Source organism: Pteropus vampyrus, unplaced genomic scaffold (genome assembly GCF_000151845.1).
Source record: "Pteropus vampyrus isolate Shadow unplaced genomic scaffold, Pvam_2.0 Scaffold157, whole genome shotgun sequence".
In the NCBI taxonomy this organism is placed as follows: Eukaryota; Metazoa; Chordata; class Mammalia; order Chiroptera; family Pteropodidae; genus Pteropus; species Pteropus vampyrus.
In genome coordinates this window covers 194990-213928 of record NW_011888938.1, presented here as the reverse complement: position 1 = coordinate 213928, position 18939 = coordinate 194990, and the positions used below count along the sequence as shown (strand labels likewise).

Sequence of the window (18939 nt, the reverse complement as noted above, 5' to 3'; positions counted from 1 at the left end):
TTAATACACGTTCTTCCCAGTGAGACGTGATCACACTGCTCACACTCGTTCATCGGTCGCTCTTTCCTGTCACGTTAAATTCTTTTTCTATGTCACTAAATATCCTGTTATTCCATGATGTCATTTTAAGTGGCTGCATCATTTCAAGCTATAATGATATCATTTTTTAATCAGATTTTCTCATCGTCCGATATTTGGCGTTTTCAGTTTTTCTTCAGCGCAGGGCTTCCGGAGATTTTCGTAGCTAAGTCTTTGCACAAGCATGACTTCTTATGACACATTTCTGGGCGTGGAATTTCTAGATAAAAATACAGAATCAGTTTTAAGGTCTCTGGTACCTCTTTCTGAGTTGCACCCAGGAATATCTACACACTCTTTTCCTTACACTGTAACCAGTGCCAAATATTACATATTTTTAAAAACGTTAATAATTTGATATGCAAAATGGTTGTTTAATTTATTCATTTATTTTTTACTATTTTAATTTGCTTCTCTTAAACTGAACTTTTTTTCGTAGGTATCCACTTTACGTTATGGATATTTTTCAAGCTTGTATTTAGTCCTTTGGTTTGTTTTTGGTGATGTTTGAGTTCCGGAAACCTTCACTTTTCCTATAAATATTTGTTAGAACTGTCAGATGACTCTTACTAACCCTCTCCGTGGCAGTGGGGCGGGTGAGTCTGCATTTACTTGGTTCTCTGCCCAGGGAGGATCTCCCAGCCTCATGACAGAAGCCAGCACCCAAGCCCAGTGCCACCGAGGAGCCAAGAGGTCAGCTCAGGACTTGGGAGCAGTGGTTGGAACCGGCAGGCCATGGGTGGAGAGGACGTGGTGGCGCTGGGGGCAGCAGCCGTCTGAAGTAGACAGGTCGTGGTGAGCCAGTCAGCAGATTAGGTGTAGCAGAACTTGTAGACTGGTCATAGGAACTGCCCAGTCTGAAAGCGGATTGTAGGACAGAATCAGACTGTCCCGATGTGTGTATTTGGAGTCCCAGAAAGAGGAGAGAGAAAACCGGTAGGAAAAAATATATTGGGCAAAACATGGCCGTGAATGTACCGAATTTGCTGGAAACCTGCCAAACTAGGTAACAGTAAAGCACACGCTGGATAAATACAAAGAACGCACAACTAAATACATCATGGATAAACTGCTGAAAACCAAAAATAAAGAGAAAAACTTAAAAGAAGCCAGAGAAAATCATACTACGTACAGGCAAAGAGCATTATGAAAAACTGCCAACTTCTCATCTGAAGCAGTGGAAGCCAGGAGAGAATGGAGTGATATTTTGTAGTCATCCCAGGATGCTACACCCATTCAAAGTAGCCTTCAAAAAATAATTGCGAAATAAGACATTTTCATGTAAACAGAAGCAATCGGATTCATCAGATTTGCGCTAAGAACGCTGACACCGTAGGAGGAAAGCTCGGAACCCCCTGAGAAGCCCCAGGATGGTAAATGAGGAAGGCTGTTGTTCCTTTAAACTTCTTAGGAGAAGCCTGCTTACGGTGAGCGCGCCGCCACCGCGAGGTGGCACGTATGTGGCTTTAGAAGCGAAGGACGGCTGCTCTTGAACAGTGAGGGACTAGGGCGCCGGGTCCTCACAGCAGAAGTCCACATATGACTTCCAACTCCCCGAGAATTTCACCACAGCCCTCAGTGTCCGTGGGGGTTACTCCAGGACCCCCTGCGGACACAGAATCGCAGGCGCTCAGACCTCTCATGTGAAATGGTGGGACAGGGCGCACAGCCGGCCCTCTGCAGCCCAGAATCCTGTTCCGACTGGGGTTGGTTGAGTCCGCAGACGCGAAACCCAGAGACACGATGGCCAACTGTCCGTCTGTGAGCCCACTCGTGCAGTTCAGACCCGGCTGCTTCCGGCTGGCTGCGTGCGAGCGCTGGAGGGCGGCAGTGGCGGGCGTTAGACTGTTGTCAGGGACTTTTGTCTCTGTCGTGGGAGGGGACAGCTGCGAACCTAAGTAGACTGTTAGAGACGGGTGTTCTGGTCCCTAGGGAGTGTTAAGAAAGTCATTCAAAAGAAAGAAAGTTTTAAGGAAGCCCTTTAAAAAACCAGTACAAGTAACCACACAAAAAGTACCTGTGCAACGGAAAGGCAGGGCAAGGTGAGTAAAAGCACATGGGGCAGATAGGAAGGCCGCACGCTCCAGCCCGGCCACGTCGGCAATCACTTTCAGTGGAAAGAGACAGAACGTTGAGTTGATAAAAAAGCAGGAGCCAGCTGCGTGGTAACTTAGTTAAACTCGTGTTGCATGTAAAGCACAGATGGAAGAGAAAAGGATGGAGACCAAACACGCACGTGACAGAGCAGACACGAGGATTAAACGCAAAAGGAGCAATCGCCAAACTTTTATAAGAGGGACTCTTATCCTTGTGATTCCAGCACAGAGATTTCTTCAAGACGCAAAAAAAGCACAAAAGCGACGGATCGAGTGCATCGTCATGAAGAGCTTCCGCTTAACAAAGGCAGCACAGCGCACGCGAAAGGCCACCGCCGCCACCAGGAGCTTGCAGCGCCTGGGAGAGGCCACACCCATGCAGCAGAAGGGCTCCTGGGTGAAGGAGCCCAAGGAGCCCCGAGACAGAGGGCAGAGTCTGAGCACGCGTGGGCCCGCGGAGGGACAATGAGCCGCCAGCAGACTCGGAACGACGCTCGGCCTTTGAAACGCCCTGAGAGGTGGGAAGGACGGAGCAGCCGCCGGGCTGAGCAGCTCACCCCGCCTGGAGCCAGCGGTCCCGTGCAGCACATGCCCCGGCGGACGCTGTGCAGTGTTGGTGTGTCCTTGTCATGGAGTCCCCAACCCAGAACGCGCAGGTCGGAGCCAGCGCTGTGTCGCAGGAGGGAGTGACCTCAGACACGTGCTGAGCCGGGCAGGCGTTGCAGGACGCCCAGTGTGATCCTTGCGGGCAGCCTGGGCACATAAAACCATCACTTAAGGGTGGGTGCTGCTGATCAGAAGTGTCCAGGTGCGTCACAGTTGTCACTCACGCTCACTCAGGAGGAAGGGCACACCACGGAACGGGCGCTGGGGGAGTCCCGAGTTGGGGGTTGTGGAGTCCTGGAGATCCTGGAGTTCGCCCCTGGGGTCAAGGCTGATGCACCTGTCCCTGCCTGCTGCCCCTGTCTGCACGTCCTCTTCTGTGGTGGCCTCTTGGCTGAAGTCCCCTCAGCCCTGCACTCCTGCTGGCTCCCCAGCAGACCTCCCACTGTGCGGGCCAGGCGCTGCCCCCTGGGTTGACCTCGGCCTCTCCCTGCGCTGCCTCATGGCGACCCCACTGAGGCACACGCTGCTAGCAGGGGAGACCCCAGAGGCCAAAGCCCCTCAGTGTATCTGTCTGCGCTCCCTGTCCCTGGGGCTGTGGCCACCCTCTGGTATTGAGGGGACTGCCAGACTGTACCTGTTCTAATGAGTGAGACACTCGAAAATACAGCCAGACTTTCGACCAGCAGCCTTGCGTTTCGTGTTCGTAACAAAACTGAAATGTTAAACACCAGAAACGTGGGTTATTGGGGTTTTCTTGAGAAAAGTGGGTTTACTGACGAGCGTCAGGCTGGATTAGAAATGCGTGTGATGACGTGTGGAGCATCTAGGGCCACTGCCCTGAGAACGGGGGCCGGGGGAGAGGGCGAGAGGGCGAGAGGGCGGCGGTCCGCACAGAGATGGGAGGGGGGAAAGCGCCTGTGGGAGAAAGGGGTCCGGCGTCCGCGAGGCACCTGCACTGGGCGTGGGACGAGCCCCCCACGAAGGCAGATGCTCTCTGTTGCACCCTGCCTGGCCAGCCCGCGGCCCGGTGTCCCGAGCTTCCTGGTCTGACTGCCACACTGGGTGGGTGGCTTTTGTTTTGCTCTGAGGCGGTTCAGTTAGTGAGGCATTCAGCGTTCTCGAGGAAGTAGAGCTGAGAGCTGAGCAGGTGCCCGCAGCCGACACGCGAGCCACGGGGCCAGCTTGCCCCCTTTCTGGGTCCCTGGTCTTTTCTGCCCTTTATTTTCAGTTTCTGTGGCACGTGGACAATTACCGTGTCGTTAGCACCGTGTTAGATGTGCTATGGCGACCAGAGCCCCCGTGGCCGTGGCCTCTCACGGTATGAGGAGTGTGGAGGGCTTGGAATGGCCCCCGCTCATGTCAGAACAGCTCGTGGAAGGACAGGCCACTGCACACTGGCCACGTCCCTCAGCCCGCTTGCACCGAGGGAGTGAAGAGGGGACGAGTGATCGTCACAATGCACCTGCAGGCGTTTCTTGGACGCGGAGGACCCTGGCTGTCCGAGGCCGGGCTCCCAGCCCTGGTGGGCACAGCTCAGGCTCCGGCCTGCTGACCTTCCTGCCCGGGCCCTTGTTCGTTTAGCACCTCCCTCGTGGGCAGGCGCTCAGCCTGGCACGCCGCACGTCACGATGCGTCTCTCCAGACCTGAATGGCATTTGTGTTGCAGGACGCAGAGGGCTCCACCTGTTTGCACCTGGCTGCGAAGAAAGGCCACTACGATGTGGTTCAGTACCTGCTTTCAAATGGGCAGATGGACGTCAACTGTCAGGTAAAGCCACCCTCCACCGAGTGACAGTCCCCTGACGGACTGCCCGGCGGGCTGACCGGAGATGGTCTCGGTTGTAGCCGTCCTGGCCTCGCCCTTCCGGTCCCCCCCGCCCAGCCCGCCCTCGGCTGCTCCGCCAACTCATGCCCGCGGCGGCTTCTGTGGGGTCGGCCTGCGTTTAGATGTCACCACCCGAGTGGGGTCCCCCACTTCCCCGTGGCAGCCCTTCTTCCCTCCTAGCACTGGCCATTATTCCACCTCTTTCCCTGTGTGTTTGCTTGTGGTCCACCTGTCTAATCCGCTGCCAGGGCCCCTTTGTGTGGCACTTGGTGGCGAGGAGGGCCGTGTGCGTCTGCTGAGCGAGTGAGCGGCTGGGGAGAGCAAACGAGGACGCCTCCTTCCCAGTCCCCCCGACCGGCTTTGTCACTGTTTTGCCCGACCCTTTCTCGCGCTCGTGGCCACCACGCCAGCTCCCGTGCGGCGCAGCATTCGGGCGCATGTGGCGTGGCTCCTGTCGCCTCTGCTCGTACGGAGCCCCAGGCTCGACCCCCCCAGGCTCGACCCCTCCTTCTTTCCGCTTTCATTTCTCGTTTGTTTGGGTTTTGTGAGCTGCTCCCCCTGGGCTGGGCTGGGTTGGGCTGGGCTGGCTCCACGAGGCCGGCTCGTGTCGTCCCTGCTGTGTCTTCAGTGCCTGGGCTGTGCCCCCAGTCAGCCTACGGGGACAGTCTCGCTTTGTGGTGGAGGCTGTGTCCACCAGGAAGCTGCGTTCGAGGTTTTGGGGGTAGTGAGCCTCTGCTTGTAGACTGAGAACTGCCAGCGATCCTCGTGCCCCAGGGGCTATTTCTTTCTGGTTTACACAAACCTCCCGTGAGGGCCCCGGAGGAAGGGCGGGGGCCTGGCTGTGGAGTTAGGACACCGGCCGAACAGCGCCACTATCGGCCCACAAAGCGAGTCAGCCCGGGCGGCCTCTGCTCCCTGCCTTCCAGAAGACCTGAGCTTTGCACGGCCTCCGTTAACTGCTGGCTGGATGTCTGTCCGTTTTCCTGCAGTTTCTGTCTCATGCTTTTGCTTCGTGCTTGGAGTCCGTGTCACTGGGGCCAGAAGAGTCAGTGGACACCGTCCCTGCTGGTGCTCGCACCAGCCAGACTGCGGGTCTCCGAGGGGCGGGCCTGGTTCGGGTCCTTTTCTCACCTGATGCCGTCAGGCAGACTCACACGTGTATAGCACATGTGTCGGTGGTGCCTGCCCGGCAGGGTGGAGAGAGCCTAGGTCGGCCTGCGGCCTGTCGTCTCCCGTAGCTCAGAGGTTCGTGGGTCCGTGTGGGCCAGTCCTGGCTCCGCCCTGCCCTCGCCGAGGTACCTGGGGCAGTGCTCTGAGCCTCCGTCTCCTCATTGGCGCACGGAGACTGGGCCTGGCCCCCACCGCCTGCCGCCCCGCGGGCCCGAGGGAGCTTGTGCTTCACGCCACTGGCCTGTGGGAGTTGCGATGGAGTTTTGCTTCTTTTAAAATTAGGATGACGGCGGTTGGACACCCATGATTTGGGCTACTGAGTACAAGCACGTGGACCTGGTGAAGCTGCTGCTATCCAAGGGGTCAGACATCAACATCCGAGACAACGTGAGTGTCCCTGCCACCGTGGGTCACCAGCACCAGGGCGGGACGCAGGGCCAGGGCTGAGGGGCTGAGAGCTGAAGGGTCCCCAAGGCCCTGAAGTCTTTCTCCCGCGTTCTGTGCAGCTTAGGCGTCAACACTGGCACGGGCCACGAGGTGTGGGTCGCAGCTCTGCATGTGTTCTGGTCCTTTCTCTCCTGTGGCTGTCCAGCTGTTACAGCACCATTTGTTTGGAAAGCCACCTTCGGCCATAGAACTGGCCTTGTGCCGTGGGGGCAGTCAGCCGTCCCTGTGTGGGGGCCGGTCCGAGGCTCTGCCTCCTGTGTCATGGGTGCCGTGTGTCTGTCTGTGTGCCAGCACCCTGCCGCCCTGCTCAGGGCAGCGTTGTGCCAGGTCTCGAAATTGCGTACGGCGGAAGAACCTTACGGCACTCGGCCTCCATCCTCCCCTCCGAAGTGTGTGCTGGCGTGCTCAGACATTTGCTCACACGTGTGTTCTACACGCCACAGCGCATTGATTTTCGCTTTAAACAGTGGTGTTTTGCGAAGGTCGTAGTAGCAAATGGCACGGGCTTGCTGCTTCTGCCTGACGCCCTAGCATCTCCTGCAGCGTTGGTTTGCCCGCGGTGAATTCTTGCAGCTTCTCGATGCCTGCAAAGCCCTTTCTACAAAAGGTGTTTTGCTGGCTGTAGAATTCTAGATTGACAGTTTTTTTTTCAATACTACAAACAGCCTGCTCCTCAAGTCCTCGTGTGAAAGGTTTCCACCGAGAACATCTGGCGGCACCCTCGTCCTGTGTCTGTGTATGACGTAGCTTTTCCCTTTCAGCTGCCCTTAGGTTTGCCTCTGTGTCACTAGATGTCACTGGTTTGGTTTGGACGTGCCTGGTGGTGTGTGTGCACACCTGCAAGTGCACCGAGGGTTCATGGAGCCTCTTGGATCTGTGGCTTTGAGGGTTTTGTCAGATTTGAAAACTCTTGGTCATCTCGTCCTCTGGCCCGCCTTCTGCCCAACCCGCTTCGCAAGGCCCCAGCGCCACGTCTGTCAGGAGGCTTGAGGCTGTTGCTCAGCTCAGCACAGCGCCTTGTTTTTGTGGAACGATTTTCTCACTGGACTTCAGTTCGGCTGCTTTTGTTGCTGTGTCTTCAAGCTCGCTAGTTTTTTTTTTTTTTTCCAACGTCTGTTACACTTAATTCCGGACGTTGTAGTTTTTAGATCTAAGGGTTCTGTTCGGGTCTTCCTAGTATTTTCAGAAACGTTCTCTGAGTCGAGCGTGTGGAACGCAGCTGTACCAGCTGCCTTGATGACCTTGTTTGCTGATCTGAGACCTGTGTCATTCTGGGTTTTGATTGCTCAAAACCTCATGTGCCATGCGTCCTGCTCCTCGGCGTGCCAGGTCCCGAGGTGGACTCTGGGTGCGGGGGGTTTGACTTCGTGGGGATCCCTGCATTTGTGGAGCGGTCTTGGGCCTTGTCCTGGGCGCAGCACAGATACTTGGAGTCGGTCCGGTCACTTCGTGTTTTCTTTCCAGATCTGTTCAGTCAGTCCACGCAGGTCTCGGCCTGGGCCTGGTCATCCCTTCTGTGTGTCCCCGGACATACAGGGGGACTGCGCAGACGTGTCTAGGCTGCGTTCCCAGCCCCACCCCCAGGTTCCTTGGCCGCAGCCCTCGGCTCCCAGTCTCGGCGGCTCCTGGCCCCTTCCCTGCCAAGGCGTGGTGCTCCAGGGGCAGCGAGCGGTGGGCGCAGGCCGCCTTCTTCCTCCCTCAGGGGTGCAGCCTTCCAGTGCCCCGCACCTAGCGTCGTGAATGAAGGCTGCCACTTCACACACGCAGGCTCTTCGTCGTGCTCGCTGGTCTGTTGGATGGGGTGTACCCGTCAGGTCCGTCTCACCCCACCCTCGCTGGCCTGTAGGCCAAGCCTGTCTTGTCGTCAGGGGGCAGGTGGGCCTGAGAAGGGTGGGGGGCTGCCTACCCCATGCTGGGATGAGCCCAGGGGTGGGGTCCCGGCGCTGTCACCCTGGTTGTAGAAGAACACGCCATTCTGCTGGCCAGGGGGGCGGGCCTTTTGCTCAGGAGCTCACGCACAAGGGCAAGGGGGAGGCCAGAAGGAAGGGCAGGCAGGCTTCTAAGTGATGTCTGTCCGGGAGAGGGAGTCCACGAGTCCGGGCTTCCAGAAGCTCTGTGCTGTGTGAATGGGGACCCATGCGGGGACGATGGGACACAGAGCCAGGCACCCACGTCTGCTTTGCCTTTCTCTGCGCTCACCGAGCTGGGGGTGCTGCGTGGGTGGAGATTGGGGGCAGGTGTCTGAGTCGGATTGTTGCAGAGGGGCCCTGTGGGAGAGGGCCAGGGCCAGCGATCTCGGGGATGGTCAGGTGGACTTGTGTCATGGCGCCTCCGAACATGCTGGTGCCCCCGAGGGTCCACACAGTTGGCCAGTGGAGCAGAAAGTACTTCTGGGCAGTGAAATGTTTGTACCTCTGACCGGGCGCCCTTCCCCGAGGGCTAAGCCTGGAGATTTTTCAGAGAAAGGACAGTGCTAAGCCAGCACCCTGTTCCAGGGAAGGGACGCCGACAGTCGTGAGCTCGCTGCGGCCAGCTCGCTGCGGGCTGGCCGCCTCGCTTACCCACGGGGCTGAGTGCCCCCAGCGCTCAGCCCACGTCGGGGTGGGGCGGGGGGCAGTGCCAGGGCGGCCCGTGCTGCCACGTCATGGTAGCACGAGAAGTGCTGGTCTCTTGTGTGTTCTTCGCCTTTAGTCTCACTTTAGTTTTTGATTTTTCTATCCTTAGCACGTTTATTTTTGCAGAATTATAGCGTCCTAGTAAACTTATTTTGCTGATTGTAAATCACGTGTATTTTATTTATAACACAGGTATTTTTCCGAGTCTCCTTTTATTTAAAATTTTTGTCGCGTATGGCCATGCTACCCTGAACAAGCCTGATCCCGTCTGATCTCGGAAGCTAAGCAGGGTCGGGCCTGGTTAGTACTTGGGTGGGAGGCCACCGAGGAAGACCAGGCACTGTAGGTGTAACTCATAAAAAAAATAAGGGATTGTAAGCAGACAAGGTCTTTGCAATCTGAGAGGTCAACCAAGGGTTGCCTCGCCTATGAAAAAACTAAAAATAGAATTTTTGTCTTAGAGGCTCATACGAAGTCAAACTTTAATCAAATGTGCCTCTTTTTCAAATCCACACGAGTGTCACCCTGTCCTGCAAATATCAGCTCTGTCCCAGAGTGAGCACAATCTAAACACAGACGAGGTTCCTCGAGGCGTTGTGCTGTGTTTGGGGCGCTCCAGCTCGGGGCCGTTCGCAGTGACGGCAGAAGGGAGGGGGAGCGCATGCTCAGACGGGCAGTGTCGCCCTCTAGGAGGAGAACATTTGCCTGCACTGGGCCGCCTTCTCGGGCTGCGTGGACATAGCCGAGATCCTGCTGGCCGCCAGGTGCGACCTGCACGCCGTGAACGTCCACGGGGACTCGCCCCTGCACATCGCCGCCCGTGAGGACCGCTACGCCTGTGTCGCGTGAGTGGCCGTGCCACGTGTCCCTGCAGGCTGCCGGGTGGGCTCCAGTGCTGGGTCTGTTCTGTAGGCAGACAGGACCTACCTGTCGTGCGTCTGGGGTCAGCATGGGCCTCTCTGGTTGGGGGGTGGTTACTGTGAGAAATGCCCACTCAGGTTGACCGTGGAGGTGGGTCCCGCCCTGATGCCCATGCGAGGTGAGGGGACAGCCTCTCTGGGAGCCGGCGGGAGCGGCAGGAGGTGAGAGCCGTGGCTTTGGGCCGCTCAGAGCCTTCTGCACCCTGAGGCTCCATCCCACTTCACTCCTGGGCTGCGGGCCTGGGGAGTCTGGACGTGAATGAGGCCCCTGCGTTGGGGGGCACGCGCCCTCTCAGATTTGGGCTCCGGCAGCAGCTCAGCCAACTGTCGTAGCGGTGAGAGCCCCAGGCAGAGAGAGCTCACGGGAGCGCCGCCGTGTCCACGGCCACGGGGCGGGGCTGAGTGCCAGCGCTGAGGCCGTTTGTGAGGGCGCACGTGGGTGGGTAGCCACAATTCTAACCCGCTTCTCATGCTGTACACGCTCGCTGCCAGGTGAGCCCTAGTGAGCGGGTGCGGATGTGGGGGGCAGGGGAGCACGTCCCGGCGCCTCACGGCCAGTCCTGCTGGATGCGCCGCTCAGCGAGCCCGGCGGCCCCCAAGCGGACGTGCGTTCTCTGCACTTTCACTGTTCGAAGTCACTTTGTAAACCCCGTCTCCGTGTCTTTCCATTAAGACCCGAATGTTCTGTTGGCTTACGTTTTCCTTTTAGCCTCTTTCTCTCTCGGGATTCAGATGTGAACTTGAAGAACAAGGAGGGGGAGACGCCCCTGCAGTGCGCCAGCCTCCACTCCCAGGTGTGGGGCGCCCTGCATATGAGCAAGGCGCTCCGCGACTCGGCCCCAGAGAGGCCCGTCCCGACGGAGAAGACGGTGAGCAGGTGAGCTGTGGCCCGAGCCCAGGCGACTGCACGTCGTTGGTGCAGGGGCGTCGGGCAGTCCAAACACTGCCCCAGGCCGGGCGGCAGTCCCCTCGGCTCTGTGCCAGTCCTGGCAGGGCGGGGGCAGCACCCGTCTCAGGGAGGTAACGTTCCCCATCCCACGGCAGAGACATCGCTCGAGGCTACGAGCGCATCCCTATCCCCTGTGTCAACGCCGTGGACAGTGAGCCGAGCCCCAGCAACTATAAGTATGTGTCCCAGAACTGCGTGACGTCCCCCATGGCCATCGACAGGAACATCACGCACCTGCAGGTCAGTGCTCTTGTCCACGGGCACGTGGTTTCCCCAGGGAGACGGGTGCTCTCCGAGCTCCCTCCCTCAGGAGGGCTGGTGGGCAGACACAGATCCTTCCAGAAGCGTGTCCGCATCCCGCCTCGGGCCCCAGGCGCCCAGAGCATTTCCGAGCGCCCCTGTGAGGGAATCCTGGCCTTCCCTGAGCGTCCCTGGGTGGTGGTTCCCGCACCACCTTCTGCCCGGGCCCACCCCTGCCCCTTGCAGGCGCTCGGCATCCTGGGTGCTCAGTGGCCTCTTCTGCCTTCGCGCCCCTTGGTGGCTTTGGGAGCTGAGCAGGGAAGGTGCACGCACCTCTCGAGCGCAGGCGTGGCTCTCAGAAAGCTGGCGTCTCGAGAAGAGCCGCCCTGAGGACCCTAAGGGTGCTGGGCGGGAGCGGGGCCGTGCCCGTCTGACTCCCGTCCCCTCGCAGTACTGCGTGTGCATCGACGACTGCTCCTCCAGCAACTGCATGTGTGGCCAGCTCAGCCTGCGCTGCTGGTACGACCAGGTGAGCACACCACGGCCCGCCCCGTCCCCGCTGAGCCCGCGTGGAGGCCAGGTGGGGGAGATGGGAGGCTGGACAGAGGCAGGGCTGTGGAGATGGAGCCAGCAGTCCTTTGTGGCCACCTGGAGGTGGTGGGAGTGCCCACGGGCCTGAGAGCAGCAGAGGCTGCCGTGGACGAGCCTAGCAGATGAGGCAACAGGAGAGGAGGGCTCCAGAGACCAGTGTCCAGGATCAGAACCCTAAACGTCCTTGGTCGGGGGAGGTCAGCGGTCACTGGTGGGGCAGGGCAAACAGGCCGTGAGCAGAGGCCACAGGCAGATTTCTTTTTGGCGTCAGCTTTAGAGGGAGAGGGGCACAGGCATGGGGTCAGGTTCTGTGGCCTCGGAGGGCGGGGCCGGCGTCTGGTAGTGTTCTCTGGGAGGCCAGGCCCTGCTCAGAGGTGGGCGAGCCTGGGTGTTCTGAGGAAAGTTCTCACTGTCAGAGCTATCCCTGAAGCCCCCGGAGCCTCAGACTCAGACCACATGCCCTGGCCGTCACCGGGTGTCTTCGTCGCGTCGGGCTGTAGGACAGGAAAGCAGGTGGCTGGGGACTTGCAGGGCAGCAGGGCTGAGAGCCAAGTGGCTGAGGGTGGCCTTAGCTGTTGTCCAGGTTCCTAAACAGGCACAGCCCATTGGAGCTTCTGGGGAAGTCCAGCGTCGCCCCGGGGTAAAGCAGGCTTGGGAACCATCGCTCCCACATCAGTCTTCTCGTTCGTGAGGGCTGTCGCGGGGAGCCGTGCTCGGCCCTGACTGCCATCTGTCCCCAGGATGGCCGGCTGCTGCCCGAGTTCAACATGGCGGAGCCACCCTTGCTCTTCGAGTGCAACCACGCCTGCTCCTGCTGGAGGAGCTGCCGGAACCGCGTCGTGCAGAACGGCCTGCGGTGGGTGCCGCGGTGCCCGGGACCCCGTGGGAGGCCTCTGGGCTCTGCTTTACAAGTTCTGAGCAGTGGAGCTTTTGAGAGGGGCGCTTCCCTGCAGCTCAGCCTTGGACCTGAGGCCAGGGAGGACAGACTGTCTCGGTCAGATGAGCCGAAGGCAGAGAAAGGGGGCTGGATGCAGGAACGGCCGTCGCCACGTTCACACACGCAGCTCCGAGGGCCAGTTCGGTTCTGTTCCCTCACTGAGGTCTTTTCCCGAGTACTCTGTTCTCCCTGAGTTTCTCCGGAGGCCATGCTGTGATGGGGTTCAGGCCTAAAAGTCTTTAGAACTGCATGGACTCCTTGTCCCTAAGTCACTTGGGGTACTTGGTCCAGGAAGGCCTGGCCATCACCTCGGTCTCCAGCCAGGCTCACACCCCTTCCTCCAGTGCCCCCGACCGCCCAGAACCAGACCCTGGGTTTTGGTCACAGACCTGCCCTCCTGAGTGTGCCTGAGAGTTGGAAGATCTGGGGTCCTTCTGAGGTCAAGGGACAATTTCTGTGCAGTATGAGTTGAGCCGAGCACGAAAATTCATGGTGTTGGGGGTTTCTCAATATTATTAATCTTAATGCACTTGTGACCAGCTAATGCTTCTCTGCCCTCGTGTGTGGTGGAAAGTCCTTTCGGGGGTGAGGACAGACACCTACGTGGGCAGGGGGTGAGGACAGACACCTACGTGGGCTCTTGGGACCAGGACATACCCCCACTGCCTCTGAGAGGCCGGCTCTGCCCCTGTGCTGACCTGCTGCCCGAGCTGACCTGTATCACAGCCTGGGTCAATAGAAGCCTCAGTCCCTTTGGGCCTCACTGTAATCCAGTGGCTTAGTCCAGACTTGTCCCTTTGTCACAGATGGGGAAATTGAGGCCCAGCGAGGGCCGGGGGCCATATTCCATGTGCTGACAGTTTGACTTCTGGGTCTCCTAGCTTCTCGAGGGGTAAAGGCGAGGCAGCTGAGCCTTGGCGCCCCCTCGGCCCCTCCCAGCTCCGCCCTAGAGCGAGGTTCTGAGGTGTCTCAGGAGGGGAGGGCCGTGCTGTGTCTCGGGTCGTGTGTGGAGCGTGCGACGGCCCTGAGTGCTGCTGTCTTGCAGGGCGAGGCTGCAGCTGTACCGGACGCAGAGCATGGGCTGGGGCGTGCGGACCCTGCAGGACATCCCCGCGGGCACCTTCGTCTGCGAGTGAGTGGGCGCCCGGTCCCCTGGCAGCGGCATCTGTCCCCAGGAGGATGCTACAGTGCGGGCTGGGGCGCCAGGAGTGTGTGCCGCTGGTGTGGCACCCGGACCTGCTACAGACTCCCAAACGCTGGCCCCTGGCCCCGCTGGGCCCCTGGGCAGATGGGGCTTCCGTGTCATCGTCCTCCAGGACCCAGCATTAGCCCCAGCACAGGCGCAGGCAGAGCTCTGTGGGCTGCGGCTACACAGAGTGACACAGTTGCCCCTCGTCCCCACAGGTATGTCGGCGAACTCATCTCCGACTCCGAGGCTGACGTCCGGGAGGAGGACTCCTACCTCTTTGACCTGGACAACAAGGTGATGTGCCCCAGGGGTCGGGCTTCTGTGCAGAGCTGATGGTGACCGCGCCCATGGCGCGTCTGCTGGGGCCGGCGCCCGCAAAGCGGCCTGTCCGTGTAGCGTCTCCCCGGCCAGAGCTGGCCTCCCTTCTGTGGCATCCTCAGATGAGACCCTGACCTGGAGGTCCCTCGGCCTGTGCAGCATGTGGCTTGCCTCACATCAAGCTGGAGCAGCACGTGTGTCACTCTGGCGCCTTGTGGGCCAGAGTCCGGGGGGCCGTGTGCAGAGTAGCACCTGGCTTCTGTCCAGTCCAGCACCCTGGTCTCCGGGGGCGTGTCCCAGACCGTCACACCGCCGCTCCCAGACCCTGGCTTGCAAGGTTGCTCCTGTGTTCACAGAACGCCTGTCTCAGAGCTTCCTGGGATGCCCATCCATGCCCGTGGGAGCAAGGGTGGGGTGCAGGTGGGGAAATGAGGTGCTTTCCTCTGCAGCCGCAGCCATCTGCCTATCTGTGGTTACCCTGTGGCTGGGGCAAAGCCAGGCGGTGCCTTCCCCCGGCCCCGCCCCTGTTACCTGCTGAGGGATCTCTGTGTGGGACACAAGCTTTCCACGCAGGACAGCTGGCCAGACCTTGCCCAGGGTGTCCCGGGCCCCCGTGTGCGCGTGCGCTGCTGCTCGGGCTCCGCTGCGTGTGCCAGCGATTTCCCGCGGGGGCGCAGTCTTTGTGTTCCGGCCGAGCGCCATCCTTGTGCCCCAGGCTGTGCACGTGCTGCCCGTGTGCAGCTTGTCTGCTTCTCGCGGCGTCTTCCGTCAGCAGAGGTTGTCACTTTGGTTGTAGTCCGGCGTCCCAGTCTTCCCTTGGATCCGCTGGGTTTCTGTGGCGTCCTCCGTGAGGCTTTCTCAAACCTGCGGTCACAGATGCGCACTGGCTGTTTGGTAGAGGCCACACTGCACCGCCACGTTCTTCTGCTTTGCTCGTCCCCACGTTGACATGGGTGCCTTTCCCCACTACTCGGCCGTGCAGCTGTGGCCATAGCTCCGGTGTCCATGGTGCTGTCTGTCCTGGGCTGTCACGAGTGCCTTGTGTCTCTTAGTCCTTTGCAGTTTCCGGAAGTGAGTCTTAAGGTCGACCTGACGACTTTTGTAAACTCCTGTAGGGTTCGGGGGGCGGCATGGAACCCGCAAACCTGGCGAGGTCAGGGGTCTCGCACCTCCTCCCCTGGTTCATAGGCTCGGTGTGTCTGTCCTTGCCTAAGCCTTTAGTCACCCCCAAGAATGGTTTCTGATTTCCTTCTGTTGAAATTTTTTTTGATACATTCTTGCTATTTTTTTTTCTTTTGGATCAACTCTATTACGATTAATTTATACACTGCGTGGTCTTAGTTTTGATAAATGCACACGGCAGTGTGATCAGTGCCATAGGCACGCTATGGGACATTTCCGTCACCCTGAACTCCCTGTGCCCTGTCGACCACAGAGCTGCTCTGTCTCGCAGGTGAGTTTTACCTGTGTTGACGTTTCCTTTGGTGGAGTCAGGCGTGTGCTCCTCTCTGTGTCTGCTGTGATCTGCCTGGCGGGCTGAGTGTCTGTGGCCGGTGGCCGTGCGGGTTCGCCCCGGCATGTGCGGGGCCTGCATGCTTTCAGCTCCAGTGACCACGCAAGGACCTGCTGGGAACTCGCGCAGACTTGCTCATCGTGGCATGAGCCTTGATTTCTCTTGCACCACTTCTGGGAGTAGGACTGCCATCCGGGGCGTGTGTATGTAATATTTAAAGGATGGACACTTGGCATTAGCGTCACAGCAAGGAGGGTGTGGCACTACGTGACCGGCACGAGCGGCCCTCACAGGCTTTTCTGGAGGAAAAAACTCCTTGTCCGTCAGGTAGTTGGGCTGCTTGTCCCCACTGAGCCACAAGCACTGGTCCCGATTCCTGGTCGGACGTGCACGCGGCCTCCTCACCCCCTGAGCATGTCCATCGCAGAGCAGACGTGCTTTTACTGGTTGCTGCTCTGTGTCAGAAGGGACCTTTGCTGCTGCGGGCCCGTGAAGCTCCCTCTCTCAGAGCCCGGCCCACCCTGCCTGCACGCCTGTGGGTGAGGCGATGGGGGTGTGTGTCCGCAAGAGCACACTCACTCCAGCCCCGGCTTGCGCTGGCCCAGCGAGCTTCTGCTCGCAGGGGCGGGGGCGGGGGCGGCCTGCGTCTGGCAGTGCCACGCTCCTCCCGTTTGCCGACCCGCGGACCCGCGTCCATCCACCCGATTGCCGTCGGTTTAGGTAAACCCTGAAGCCCCGCGGCATTGTCTTCACACTAAGCTCTTTCTAAACCCTCTCAACTCTTCTGTGCCGCCTGCATTTGCACGTACGTTTAGAACCAATGTGCCAAAGGGCTCAGAGCCAGGCCGCTGCTAAGGTCTGATGAGGACAGGGCCAGTCCTGCTGATTGGCTCAGGGTGTTGGCATCTGCATGGGTCACGTCTTCCCTTGGTCCTGGCGTCTCTGTCCAGGGCTCGGGGCCCCTGAGCCGGGTCCACGGAGCCCTGCAGCTTCCGGCGCGCAGCGCCTGCGCACGGCCCCGCTGTCCCGAGTGGTTCCTGCCCGCGGTGCTGCTGTGGACAGGGTGGCTTCTCGGTGCCATCGGCTCTTGGGAGTAGTCAGGGTTTGGGTGCTGACCTCGCCAAATGCTCTTATCAACTGGGGCCTCTTCTGAACATGCCTTAGAGTCTTCTGCATGCATAATAGTGTTACGTGAGTAGGGACAGCTTCACCTTTTCTTTCTATCCGTGTACCTCTGCTGCTTGTCCTTGCCTCGCTGTCACCAGGGCTGGCGTTCATTCCCTGTCTGGGAAGTCTGGCATGAGTTTTACAGGAGCCCCAGAGCAGTGTCCTCTTCCGCGTCGCTGAGCACGCTCTTGAATCTTTTCAAAGTCGGCCGGTGGAGGCGCAGCTTCCAGACAGCGCCGCGCCCTCTGATGGGCACAGCTCTCTGTTTTCACGAACGGCCCCTGCGTCAGTGCAGCTCCTGCAGGGCGAGTGGCCGCGAGCCTCGTGCATTCAGACAGCCCGCCTTGGCCTCGGTCGGTGAGCTCAGCCGGGTCCTCTGCTCAGAGTCTCTCAGGTCGTGCAGGCGCCGTGGAACTATGTCCTTCTGGACTTTGGACCTCAGGGGGCCTCAGCTTTACACGGTGGTTGTCAGAACTCAATTCTTGGCTGCGGGACTGAGGTCCCGCTTTGTCACTGGCTGGCTTGGGGCACCGCGGTTCCTTGCCCATGGCCCCCAGCACAGCAGTGCACTTCTTAATGGCCAGCAGGGGAATCTGTGTGTTGGAGCCTCACACGATGTGACATGATCACAAGAGTGACACCATGGCCTTCGCCACACTGCTGGTGAGAAGCCGTCACAGGCTGTCTCAGATCCAGGGGCGGGGTCACACGAGAGAGGCTGGGGTTAGCTGGTGCTCCGTGCTTGCGCATGTGGACCAGCTCCCTGCACGGCGGCCCTTCCTTTCTCAGGAAGTCCCAGTTTCTGGTGCTGGGGTGACTTCCGGGACCCAAAGGATACGGTGCTCATTACCCTTGGGCGCCCCCAGCCCCGCACCCATTTTTCAGAGGTCGTAACTCCAGAATAAACGGATTTTAAAAATACATCCATGTTAATGTTTCTAATTGAAAGATAACATTGCAGAGTTTTTGCCTAACTCCTTTGATTTTATACTCAAATCTCTTACAGCGAAAATCTCGGCTCCTAGCAACATTGATTTCAAAACCGCGTCACTCGTGCCACCGCCAGCGTGGCCGTGCCGTCCGCCGAGCACGTGGCCCAGGGGAACGTGCGGGGCGCGCGGGGCCGTCTCCGCTCCACTCCCAGCTCGCTCTGCAGTTACCTGCCTTTGTTCTGCTCGGTTTTAGTATCTGGGATCGAACATTTTCATTTTTGATTATTAAAATATTGACGTGCTTTGAAAGTAAAAATTATTTAAAAAATAGATGCTCAGAGAGTTTTGCCCTGTCGTGTTGTCTGTATTTGGTTTCTTGCTCCCACCTTACAGGTAACTAACTATAGAACCGGAAAAGGTGTCTCCAAGTGCCTCACCTCCTGTCCCTCCCGGAGAAGAGGGGTGTGCGCGTGTGGCCCTCCCCTCGCCCTCCGCGGGGACAGAGCAGCTCGGCTGCCACATCAGGGCAGCGCCTTTCCCGTTCTTGCGGGCCGTTCGGGCTGATTGCAGCCCCTGCTGTTTGCGGTCACGTCTCCATGTCGTTCTGCACACGAGGTGCTTTGTGGGACACTTGCTGCCCCCCGGAACCTGGTAGAGCCAGAGGGTTTGGGCGCAGCTTCCACCCGATGGCTTCTTGCTGTTCCCGCGTCTCTGCTGAGAGCTCCCTCTCCCCTGACTTTCACGCTCCGCGTCCCTTTACTGAGGATCCTCGATGGCAGCTGAGACCCCGTGTGAGCGCAGTGTCCGGCCAGCTCAGAGCAGGACCCTGTGCGTCTTGTTTGCTCTTGGGACGCATCGCTTCCTTGGTCCGTCTGCGCTGGGCCGCTGGGACTGCTGGCGTTGGCCTGCGGGCGGCTGCAGCGTCGTGTCTCTTGTTCTGCAGGCACAGGTTCTGTGTCTCACAGAGTGGCTTTGGTCCTTGTTCGTCCATGTCGTCCCCCCTGGCCGTGTCCAGCCTGGCTCAGGGTCAGGGTGGCTTTGTGGACACCGAGTTTGATCCCAGCGTCTTCCGCAGTTACACGCTCCCAGCCGCTCTCTCCCGAGTCCGCAGGCCAGGGCCTTCCCTCTAGGCGCCTCTCCCTGTCACATGCAGACACCTGCAGACCTCCGGCCTCCTCGGTCTCTCCGGGAGCCTTGGCCCCTGAGTTCTGCAGGGTGTGAGTTGCCGTGGATTTAGTCGGTCAGCCAGGAGTGGAGGCCAGCGGGAGTCCTTCTGGCCTCTGGCTTGTCTTTGTGATTTGAGAAGCAGGGTCATGGCGCAGGGCAGGGTTGGCAGGACGACTGCT

The 18939-nt window shown here is 59.3% G+C and overlaps 1 protein-coding gene and 1 pseudogene across 8 annotated transcripts in view; both read left to right on the top strand.

Annotated features, from left to right (window-relative positions):
* The window catches only part of EHMT1 (euchromatic histone lysine methyltransferase 1), a 111355-nt gene extending 93773 nt beyond the window's left edge, over positions 1-17582 (top strand). For 6 of the 8 annotated variants that reach the window (XM_011369872.2, XM_011369869.2, XM_023536498.1 and 3 more), the window contains 9 exons: positions 4447-4548; positions 6058-6162; positions 9528-9682; positions 10467-10634; positions 10802-10946; positions 11398-11475; positions 12278-12393; positions 13520-13606; positions 13879-17582. In XM_011369872.2, coding sequence (XP_011368174.1) covers positions 4447-4548; positions 6058-6162; positions 9528-9682; positions 10467-10634; positions 10802-10946; positions 11398-11475; positions 12278-12393; positions 13520-13606; positions 13879-13996 — 1074 coding nt within the window. In that variant the 3' untranslated portion in view covers positions 13997-17582. Of the gene's footprint in view, positions 1-2398; positions 3646-4446; positions 4549-6057; positions 6163-9527; positions 9683-9835; positions 10422-10466; positions 10635-10801; positions 10947-11397; positions 11476-12277; positions 12394-13519; positions 13607-13878 lie in introns of those variants that run through there. The other 2 variants (XM_023536499.1, XM_023536500.1) reach the window with 2 other exon arrangements.
* Positions 9068-9186, top strand: LOC111745580 (annotated as a pseudogene).
* Positions 17583-18939: the final 1357 nt, after the last annotated feature.